The 12285-nt window shown below is 42.5% G+C and overlaps 1 protein-coding gene across 1 annotated transcript in view; it reads left to right on the forward strand.

The window, feature by feature from the left end:
• LOC144806384 (uncharacterized) overlaps positions 1–11818 on the forward strand; it is a 74114-nt gene extending 62296 nt beyond the window's left edge. The window contains exon 2 of the mRNA XM_078672749.1: positions 9407–11818. Coding sequence (XP_078528875.1) covers positions 10109–10858 — 750 coding nt within the window. The 5' untranslated portion in view covers positions 9407–10108 and the 3' untranslated portion in view covers positions 10859–11818. The remainder of the gene's footprint in view (positions 1–9406) is intronic.
• Positions 11819–12285: the final 467 nt, after the last annotated feature.

Here is a 12285-nt window from a genome sequence, read left to right on the forward strand (position 1 = left end):
AATCCCTCCATCAGAACAAAGCATTTCATGAGCAACTGAGGGGCTCATGAGCTAGTTATAATCCACATCAGGGGACACCGTATTGCAGAGACACAAATCCAGGGCCTAGTCGAAATCGCAACTCAGGCAATGAAAGACAGGCTGTACACATGTAAAATAGGAAAATCGAAACGATAATCCATAAACTGCACTTAAGGTGGCGAGTGGCAGCGCTCCATAGTATTCAAGCATTCTGTTGCGAAACAGAGCCAGTCGTGACAGCTCGTCGTGAAACACAGGATGTGCATCCATTTTGATTGAAACAAAACAGCAAAAGAACGCTGGCAGCCAGCGCCAGTAAAATGGGAAATCCACCAAACTGGCTGGAAAAGATCGAATGAAAGAAAGCAGGAAAGACCCCAAATATACTTTGAAACGATGTCACAAGGCCGCTGCTAACTACTTTGAAAAAGTGCGCCAGCCCAGTTGTGGAGGATGCATTAAAGATTGTGTGAATTAATTCACCGAAATGTAATGGCAAGTCAGTATTTAACAAAGCATGCACCTCTGTGCCGGTGTTAGCTACGTGAAGGACAAATGTTTCACGAGCAGATGTGAGGGCAACTTCTTTTTGGGACAATAGAGCTCTTATGCGACTCATCTTATTGAACTCTGCTTTCAAGGTCGGAATCCTCGGCCAGATGGAAACATCCAGTTTCCCCATGCGTGGGTGGATACATCACATTTTTACAGCAAACCACACGCTCACTGACGATAACGACATAAGCAAACCTTTTATTAACCCACAGCAATCCTCATTGTTTAATAGTAAATAATTCCCATTTGCCAGTAATGTGAATGTGGGAACGATAGCGGGCACGGGGGTACCTTTCAAAACACAGGCTAAATTAGGCTCGTCTTGATTACAGGAGCCCTGTAATTGGATATGTCTACACATTAATGAGTGATCCGGTGTTTCAGTGCATTCTTCACCATTCAGATAAACTTCCTTGCCCTCCCTAAGGCATCTATATGTAAATGGAAGCGACCAGGCTTCATGGAGATAGGAACTACCAAGAGGCTTGTATCTACCAATGGCAGAATACTTCATACAATTTTTAAACTCGAACAGAGGAAACGGTAGAGTTATTAATCCATGGATAAGCCACGTTGCAGTAGCGGCCTCTGCCACAGAAAATGGTAAGGACTCTAATTGTTTAATGTGTAACATGGAAAAAGAAGCATCCTTCATTGAAAGTAAATGTTGCTTATCAGTCAAATTAAACTGGGCAAATAGGGAAGAGGTATTCATGTAATGCCATGGCACTTTTCCGGCCTTGAGCATCTGCAGGGTCCAAGCAAACTGCATAAGAGAATGCAATTGATTTTGACCAAGGTACAATACAGACACTTCATCTTGCACAATATTATCCTATGTGTAAATCGGGAAGAAACCGTGTTAATGCTATTATCTACCACTGCTATTATCTACCACTGCTAGCACCTTTAATAAATTAGCCTGATCTATAGCCCTAAGCCGCCTCTATCTGGGAAGTTTTCCAGAATTCGTTATAAACAGCATATATCCATCTTTTAGAGCTACCTTTAGCCTGGCCTTTTATGAAATCATTCAGATCAACATAGTCAGTCAGTTTAGATAAATGCTGTTTAACTGACATCAAGGTGGACTGTTTGAGCCAATTCTGACATAATTTGCCTACAGAATGGTCACTTTCAAAACGGAGATCCACCCTGACCTGTGTAAAGCCGTGGGCCAAACCCAGAAAACAATGTTGGTACGAGTCAGCACTTCTGTGCCAGAGCAACCAGCCATTGGGATCCAAACTGGATATGTTAAAAGAAGAATTTAGCAACAGAGTTTGCAACCCTCTGATCGAAAATTTTGTAGTATTACCCCAACTTGAATATTCTTCTAAATCAGGGAAAGAAGGAGCATTTAATTTTTTAGTGGTAGCCAATCCAAGGCATGTTGTCTGTGAAATTGTAGAATTCAAAAACAACATATGATTCGGGATGAGACATGCACGGTGCAAAGCCTCAGTGCTTTGCACCTGCCAACTTTTAGAACCCCAAACAGATTTAAGGTCAACCGTTTCCTTCCACAACTCGTAGCCACCAACAGCTAGCTGGTCTAGAAAGGACTTCGAGTACAATAATTTAGTATGGGTAAGTCTAACCTTGGATATGGACTTTTTGGTCATTTTAAAATAAAATGCTTTGGGATTGGACTGATTAAAACCAGTAAAATAAGTGTACTTTTTCAAAAAGGCACTAGAACTGCCTTGTATAGGAGCTGGACAATGTTCCCATGTGTGTAATTCAAATTGCTCTTCCTGGTATTAATTTTATGTAGGTAGTGATTGCCAAAATGTTGGTAACAAAATAAATCACCGTAATTAGCAGATTCTAAATACAAATCTTCAGCATCAAAAGCAGCATAATTTTTCAAATCAGAAAACAATGCTTCTACGGCCTGAACATCCCAATCATCAGAACGTATAATTTTTTTTAACTACATCCCCCATGTTAACTCTAAGCACATTAGGGACATTTATAACATCACTGGGGCCATGGATATGACATTTAACAGCATTCCATACAATCCCATCCAGGACATGCCAAGCTGTGATGTTAACAAAAGCCAAGTCTCTCTTCAATCTGTGTGCAGTATGCGAGGAGGAATGGGGTGCCAATGTTCCATTAAGATGTCGAATGCATTTTCTCTCTTCGACATAGTGTCCATTGACGATACAAAAAAAAGAAAACACAAAACCAATTGACATGAAAAGGTGAATCGAAAAAAGCACTAGCCAAATATATGTCCAAGGGGGAATCAAAAAATGTTTTTTAAATAATCTTGCATAAACAGTAATCCGTGAAGGCTTTCTTGATGTGTGTGAAACAGTGTCAAATGAAAATCTGGATTCTGTGGCCAAGCGAGTTTGTAATTCAGGCATTGATAAGTCAGTTTGGTAAGTGTAGTCAGTTTCATCAAGTTGAGTACCAGGCAATGTACTCAATAAAAGACTAGAAATTGCAGGCATCTCGAGAGCAACATCAGGCACTGGATTAGAAGCCATGGCCAACACAGAATTTCTCACAATCGAAGGACATGAGACTGCCGGTGTCATACTAAGAAGAATCGGCCACTCTGTGTATCTTGACATTGTCAATGGAGATATACCTATTTTCCTTACTACCTGGAAGTGGTGGTAAAATGACTGTTCTTGTGCCCTTCACACCAAGCACTGGAACTGGAGCTCGATAAGAGGGACCAAATTATTTCTTGTTTTGGATCTTCTCCCGAACCAATTCTCTAACTTGGGGTAGCCAACCAACTACCGGGTTCTGCAACGCATCATCCGAGGTGGAGGGCAAGTGTTCCTTTGCAGGACTGTCTCTCGTCTCTTGTAGAGTCTGTAAAACATTGCAATGTTCATCTACGTCAAAGGAGGCAGCAACAGCCGGCAAGTCTAGACCGTCAAGGTCCGGTACATACATCTTGATACCAAAGAGCATTTCGTATGGGGTCCCCTACCCAGAGACCTTCTAGGGAGGTTATTAAGTGCACGCTGCACGCCATTGAGGTGGGCCAGCCAGTTCCTGACAGTGCCTATAACTCGTGCTGTCAAAGAGTGCTTTAAGTCACTGTTCATTCGTTCCATAACACTATTACCCTCAGGTCTGTATGGAGACGAAAACTTGACTTGGACCCCCAACGAAGCCATGGCATCCTTATATGCCTTAGAGGCGAAAGCAGGACCCTGATCCGAATGGAAGGTACCACAGGCAAAAATTCCTACAAAGACACGCAAATCTCTTATGACAGTCCGTGAATCAGCACTGTGGTGAGGCCATACCCACACAAAGCGTGTGCATGAATCAACTACTACTAAGATAAACATATACGCAGTATCAGAAGAAAAAAGGACCGGAGTGATATAAATAAACACAACCAAGTGGTTTATTAGAAATGAACAATTGTCTGGGGCTGACGCGCAGCAGTTGAAGGCTTAATCTGCTGGCAAATGTCACATTGAAGGACATAATCACGCGTCTGTTTGTACAGTCCCCGCCACCAGAAACGCTGTTGTAACTGAGCCACAGTGGCTGAAAGGCCCGCATGCTCAGACGCAACCCCTTCGTGGGCCGCTGTGAGCAATGTGTGCCTGCGATCTGCGTTGGGAATCAATCTCTCTCCAACATCAGGTATTTTCACGTAAGGAGCCTTCTCGGGACTTAAGTGGTATGAATACTTCGAAGGGAACCCCTTAGGATATTTACCTCCCCTCTCAGTCGCAGCAACAGCTGCCAAGATATCATCATCAATCTTACTTTTGGAACGTGTAACTGCTGCAACCAAATATGTCGATACTGCTGATTTTGCTGCCTCATCGGCAAGCGAATTGCCCAAAGCGTGGACTCCCACGCGCTGATGACCAAGAGTATGAATTACAAACACGAGTGGCAACTGCTCCTTAAGCTCAGCCACTCTGACCCAGATCATTTTAGGTTTTATTGTGCTACCCTTGGAATCACGAAAATCATTCTGAATCCAAAAGAACAGGTTTTCATTGTAAGACTGGACACAGTAATACGAATCACTTACAGTAAGAGTCGACACACTAGGATCAGCGTACTCCAAAGCAAGCATCAGAGCACGAATCTCTGCCAATTGTGCGGTGCAGTCCCGTAGAGTCTGCGCGTGCACAACTCTGGACTTGAACTCATCATTCACTATGGCACCTACCACAATGGCGCAAGTGGAAACGTATGCGTGCTTAGACCCTTGCGCAACCTGCGCTGAACCGTCAGTGTATATGATGCAATGGAAATCCTCCAGAGGCCGCATAGCCAAATTTGCAGGATGAACGAATTCATATTGCAAAAACTCCTGCGACTGTAAGGAGGCATCAAAAATAAAGGTGACATCCGGAGATGTCAATGATGCTGCCCATTGTATCTACCGAGGGTGCAAAGCTTTAGAATTTGGTACACTAGCTTTCGTAACTGCCTCTAACGCAGGAAACGGGGTAACAACCAACATGCGTTTTCCCTATGACAGAGCATGTTCTTTAAGAATCACCATGTGCACTGCTGTCAAAACTTTCTCCACAGTGGAAAATTGCATTTCAGCCGAAGTGTACAAGTGTGACTTGTAAGCAATAGGTACTGTGTCCCCTTCGTTAAAAGTCAGGTATGTGAAACCCACCGCCACAGGGATGATTTTTATCACCAGGTTGGTGTGGTTATCACAAGTCAGTAAGAATTTAGATTCCAGCAGATCAGCCTGCAAAGATTGCAGAATAGCTGAGTGTTCTGGCATCCAGCACGATTTGGTAAAAGTACGTTGTATCAAAGCATACAAAGGCTTGATACGCTGGGCACATTAAGGAATGTATGTTCGCCCGAAGTTCAAAAATCCCAGCAAAGACTGTACTTTTTTCAGAGTTGTTGGAGCGCGCAGTTGTGCGCATTCCTCCAAGAAGTGAGGAGCCAATCCTCGTCCTTCATTGTTGAGCTCGTAGCCCAGGAACAACACTGTGTACTCTGCAATGTGAGACTTTGCAAAGTTGAATTTGTAGCCGAAGTCTGCAAAGCTACAAATTATGCGGTCAACGCGACACAGATGCGCCCAAAGTTCGTTGTCTGTGAGATAAATGTCATCCATATACGAACACGCATCTGGGTCTACTCTCTCCAAGAGAGAGACTTTGCGGGCAGCAAATACGCCTGGACTATTCTTATAGCCCATTGGTAAACGTTTGAACTGTTTTTATTCGCCGCCGCATGTAAAACTGGTCCATTGGGAACTTAGACCATCCAAATAGTGGGCATAAAAACCGTTGGATATGTCAAGCGTGGTTTTAAACCGCTTACGCACAAGACTATCCACTAAGGCAGAGCCGTGTGTATTCTGTACTGCACAGGTACGGCAATGCTAGTTTAAATGCCGGTAATCCAATACCAAACAATACGATCCGTCGGGCTTCGTCACAGTAAAAAGAGAGTTATTCATCGGTGACACACATGTTTCAATCACTCCCTGATATTCCAATTGTTCAAGGATTTCCGCAACGGAAACCTTCGCTTCGCGTCCAATGGGATATTGAGGTTGAGGCTGTGGCATAGTCCGTAAAGGAATCTCGTGGTGTGGGGAAAATGTATCCCAACCACAGTGTGTACTGTACAGAGCCGGCGCAAGGGCTTTAGCCCACTCTTCTGCAAAATTCCGCGCATGCTCCTTCGAGACAGTGTGCACGAAACTAGGAAGGGAGATGGTAGAGAAATAGACTGGTGCAGACAAACAGACAAAGTCAGACTCCTTTGCCACCCGCCAGAATCTTCACTTTCAATAACCTGGAAATCTGCCGGAAACTCCTGCATGCTCCAACCTCATCCCCCTCACCTATTCTTAGCAGAAGCAGCAGATTCTGAGCTGTGCCCTGCTGTTGCAGAGGAGCACGGCAGAGTCTGTAGAAGCGCAGGGATCCCTAGTCTCTCAGGGCGGGCACCTAAGCCTTCCGGGTGCCTTCACACTCAGGATAAATGAATACATTTTGTTTTGTGCTTTAGTCACCCCTCTGTGAGCAATATCCGGTAGATGGAGCTCTGTGTTAATAAACACAGTCAGAGAGGTGGTTGTGTACAAACAAACAACAGCCACAATACCGTACATTTTGAACATTTTGAACTTGTCGTTAAATACCTGCTTATAGAGTACCTCATTGGCTGATCATTCCATGGCACTACCAAAATTACATTTGGAAACATTTGCTCAACTCTAAAACACTCCCTACTATGGGTCATTTAACAACTTGGGGCTTTGGGGTTAGGTAACCTACTTAGGATGCTATGTAAAAGATTAAATACAAAAATTAATGCAATCAAACTAATCAACCAGCAGTGTGAAAACTAACACGCATTCTGGCATTTTGTATACATAATGTCGATTTTCTCATAGATGCGAGTAAAGTAATCTTAATGATATCTGCACACTTTTAACTAATAGCACCGGGCTAACTTTGACAACTAGGCAATGAATACATTTTCATGTACCCCCAAAACCCCCCTGCCCCAATCCCCTTGACAAACCTCATTGCCTCCAAGTGTTTGGGGGATAACCAAGACGCAGAAGAGTGAGTCAAATAGTCTAGAAAATGAAAGAGAAGCCGGGAAACGGATTCACATGCTCCGATCGCGTTGGTTAGTCTGTAAGCACTACTTTTATTAATGAGTTTCTCATTAGTAAAGCACCACGATGTACATGTGTGGCGACACTTCACCCATGAGGTACTTGCCAAGCATTTGTTGACACAATCCAATTGTGTCTTTTTCAATATATTTATTACGAAGTGCAGGACCTTTCGAAGGGATTTTGCACACTACATACATTCACTCTAAAAATAAAACGTGTAGGTAAAAAATAATTGGCATTCACAACGTCAATAGCTCTAACTCACAAATGCGAGACCTATTTGCATTGCAAATGCTTGTTAATATTTACATCAGACCTCTGGCAGAGGTAGTGAAATATTTTGGAATATCTCACTAGTGTTGTATGCTGATGACACTCAGCTAATTATTTCCCTGTCGGCAGAGTCGACTGGCTTTTGTGTCAAATCTAAAAACTGTATCAGCGTTGGCCAAATGTATGCATGACAACTATTTAAAACTTAATTAAACAAACAGAGCTCTAAGGAGCAACCAGCCTAGCTGCCTGGATGCAACTTTACATGCCCTCCAGAACGCTACGTTCCATCCAATCTAAACCTGGCCCGCATCCCTCGTCACATCCCTCGTCACAGGAGAGACAGAACGAAAGGTTTATCCTTCCATGTCTTAGCTCCAACCCAAATGAAATTCTATGCCTCCTAACCTTAGAAAGATTCAATATCACTTACTGTTCCGGAAACAGTGGAGGACCCAGCTCTTCTCCATCTAGGCTGACGATTTCGCCTCTCTGGGGCTGTGTTTATTAGGATTCTTTCATGTCCCTTGCTGATATTTTCTGACACCCGGACCCTCACCTTCCCCCTCAGGGCAGGCAGCCTTCAGGTGTTGTGCTTTCTAAGGCTCGGCTCCCCTCTTGTAAAGGGTCAAAGTGGTAACACCCTTGCAGCAAGTGCCTTTATCAGCCACAGGATTAGGATACAGTGCACCCCAATTCCCAGCTCAGTAAAAGCCTGAAACAGACCCAAAATGGAGCATGTACCTACATGTTCGCCTCCCCTGTTTGTACGTCATAAGTAGCTACCTGTGCACTTCCTCCGTTTTTATGTCCCCGGCGAGCTTCTCTAAAGATGCTCTTGATCCTTCTACGCTATCATGGCGTTTGTCTATTTCTTCATTACCTGATGTCTGCTGTGTTCATTGTGTCACTCCCCTGCTTTAGCGGTCAATGAACCCTGCTGAGCGAGTATGCAGCCATAAGGGAGCTGAATGTAAGAAATATCCAGAGGTGTAAGTGCTGCACTCACCCTCAAGCAATGGACATCTTGTCTTATTCTTCCACTGGGTGTGAGTGTTTGATTGATTCAGATGCTCGATCCATCACCACCCCCTTTTTTACCACCCCCTTTTGTACCGCTTATTCTTCCAATGCTCCATCCACTGACCGAGAAGCATGCTGGCACCAAACGCAAGACATTTAGTTAGATACCCCGGTAAAGGCAGAAAAAGATAAGCAGACACGTACTGGCAGCAGAGATATCGCAGGTATACTATTAGTTGTGATGGAATCACTGTAATAAATGGTGCAATCTTCCAACAAGTGCTTTAACCATTCCTAGGAATGTGGCAAAAATAACTTAACAAACAGAAGTAAAGACAGGAGTTAGAACTTCAGCTCCTCCAGTGTAAACTGTGAAGTACTGTCAAGAAGAGTGTGAATGGAGCTACATTTGTTATATACTTCCTGAAGCATTACGTTTATTATAAAATTCCTGGAGCATTAGCTTTATTATATACTTCCTGAAGTGTTACATTTATTATAAACTTTATGTAGAGTTTTCTTTGTCATTTAGTCTTGAAAGGGTTACTGTTGTCATACACTTCCTGAAACTGAAGTGACAGCAGCACATCCTGATCCATCTCTTTTTACACAATACCTTCTTGTTTAAATGAAATCTTAGCCATGTGTGTCTTCGTAAAGCTGTACTTGCAAGTGGGCGCTTTATGTGTGCTCTTTCTGTACTAAGTTACTCTGTGAACACTGTAAAATCACCTCCTTTTCTGAATTAAGTAAGATTTACATGTTCAATAGAACATTTAGTTAAATATCTGTGTATGGGGAAATATCTCTTGGTAACTTTCATAAATGGTCTTTTACAACTAGTTAAATATTGTGTATTCACATACTCTTACATTTTCATTTAGTGATTTTAAATCTCTTTACCTCCAATAGGAAACCAGCCTTGAATGCACAAATGATCGTGAATAATGACAGTAATCGTGCAAATCTGAAAAAAGTGGTAAAAAAAATTAGCTCCATTATTCAGGAAAACATCTGCACAGTCCGAGACTGAGAAACCTGAACATAAACTGATAGATCCTCGAAGAGGCAGTCAAGAGCAATTCAGTGGATGTAAGAGTCTGAGCTGTGCACCTCCATGCAACAGGACTAAGAAATGACATCTAGAAAATTAAGGCAACAACACTGACAAACCACTTCCTGTATTAACAGGTCTCCACCACCAGCTTTGATAATGTGTTCGGTATGAGGTGGATACAGCATTGCTCTGCTTCCTGTGATGATGACAGACCACCATTGAGCACGCTAGGTGTATTGTATGCTCTTTCTGGCCAAACCACAGGAGCAAGAGAAAAGCCCAAGGGAGTAGAGCCAGACAACTAAGGGCAAAGGAAAGAGGGTCTCTGAGACTGTCCAAATTTGCTTCGACCAGAAGGAAGACTAATCTTCACTCATAAACATGCAAAACCATTCCTCAATCTAAAGACATAACCACCTATAAAGAAGCTTTACTTGCCACAGTTATAATATGTGTAGTTGGTGAGTCTTGTATTTCATTGTGAAATCTGAAATCAACCATCCAAAATACCACACACATACAAGGAATGTGAGAATAACACAAGTGCTTTATCAACCATGTTAGCTCCTCAGGAAACCCAGTCACGGGATGCAGATAATTATAAACCTGACCCAGAGACACTAACCAAGAAAGAGAAATCATACACAAGCAGCAAGAGCTTTAGTTTATCATCACTACTAAAGAGCCATCAGCACACACACACAGGAGAAGCAACATGCAATTGCAATGAATGTGTGAAGAACTTTAGTCAGTTAGCACTCCTAAAAGATCATCAGCGAACACACATGGGGGGAAAACCATACCATTGCACTGAATGTGTGAAGAGCTTCAGTCGCTTATTACTACTCCAAATACATCAGCGAACACACACAGGGGAAAAACCATACCATTGCACTGACTGTGTGAAGAGCTTCAGTCAGTTACCAAACCTAAAAAGACATCAGCGAACACACACAGGGGAAAAACCGTACCATTGCACTGAATGTGTGAAGAGCTTCAGTCTGTTAGCACACCTCCAAATACATCAGCGAACACACACTGGGGAAAAACCATACCATTGCAATGAATGTGGAAGTATTTTTTGTGATTCCTCAACTCTCAGGACTCATCTGCGAACACACACAGGAGAAAAACCATACCATTGCAGTGAATGTGTGAAGAGCTTCAGTCGGTTATCAACCCTCAAAATACATCTGCGAACACACACAGGGGAAAAACCATATCATTGCACTGAATGTGTGAAGAGCTTCAGTCAGTTTTCAAACTTCACAATACATCAGCTAACACACACAGAAGAAAAACCATAGCATTGCAGAGAATGTGTGAAGCGCTTTAGTGGGTCATCAGACATACAAAAACATATTCGAACACACACTGGGGAAAAACCATACCATTGCAATGAATGTGGAAGCAGTTTTAGTGATTCCTCAAATCTCAGAAATCATCAGCGAACACACATAGGGGAAACGCCATTACAGTGCCAGGAATATATGAAGAGCTTTAGTATGTTATCAATTCTGCGGAGACATCAGTGAACACACACTAGATCGTAGCATTCTGAATTACCTGTAAGGTGTTTTTATGTTGCTGGAGCTGCCAAATACACAGTGTTCTCATAGACCAGCCTTGCCCAGAGGAAGGAGTTCTTCGATATAATATGTACATCAGAAGAAAGGCTACATCTTCAGTAGCCAAAGATAGTAGAAACAAATGCTTTCCACCGAGTTCATTTTAACAAAGTGGGGTCCGGGAAGTTCTTCATGCTGCCGACCATCATCATCATCATCACCACGACCACCACCCAACCACACTGCCAGTCAGGAACAGGAACGAGACTGCTCTTCAGCACACCCATCCTTATACACAACACACTACAGGGATTTGCTTCAGGGTCAAACTCACTTTCCTTACACGTTATCAGCCACAAGTTCAAAACTGAACAAATTATATTTAGGAACAAGTGGTTTGTATGGCCATCAGTGGCATAATACATTTGAAACCCAATACTTTATAAATTTGTATGAATGATACATAACCAAACATCCAAACACCACCCATGTATGGACATCCAAGAGCCTTTAAAAACCACACTACAGACGTGTGTACCAGGATCAAACTCAATTTACTTTAACATTAACATAAACTAAATTATGATACAGCAGAAACAATCATGAGGCTATGAAATGTACACAATGATGACTAGATTTTACATATTAATATGAAATGTATGTTTTTAGATATGTAATAAAACAACAAATGTATTTGAATTCATGGTATTTGACTGCTGATTGTATAGGAGATCTTAAATGTGATTTATTCCCTAAATTTTAAAGATAATTTGTGATGTCAGCAAGGAGCCTAGTTTATTTGGCAATAGAACGGTCAAGTCTCAATAGTGTGACTGCTTTCAGCTGGGATTCTGGTGCAGGTGGAATCAGAGTGGACTTTTCTCGCCAGTGTGCCTTCTTTCAGAGTGAGAGGCGGTTCTTTGCTTGAGATGGTACTACCTCTCCTTCTGTGTTAATGAAGAGAGAAGTGCTACCTGTAATACTGAGATCTGGGCTTCACTCCTGTTTTGGTAACATAATTCAGTTCTACCCAATCCATACCTGATTTGTTTAGGAAAGCTAAAAACATGTCTGTATCCTGGCACTACTCTGGTTAATAATCCATGAAAATACCACAGAAGGTTGAGCACTTGAAAGCAGTGTGCAACACCAGGGATTGAAACATG

The sequence above is a fragment of the Lissotriton helveticus genome (assembly GCF_964261635.1).
Source record: "Lissotriton helveticus chromosome 1_1 unlocalized genomic scaffold, aLisHel1.1 SUPER_1_unloc_67, whole genome shotgun sequence".
Lineage (NCBI taxonomy): Eukaryota > Metazoa > Chordata > Amphibia > Caudata > Salamandridae > Lissotriton > Lissotriton helveticus.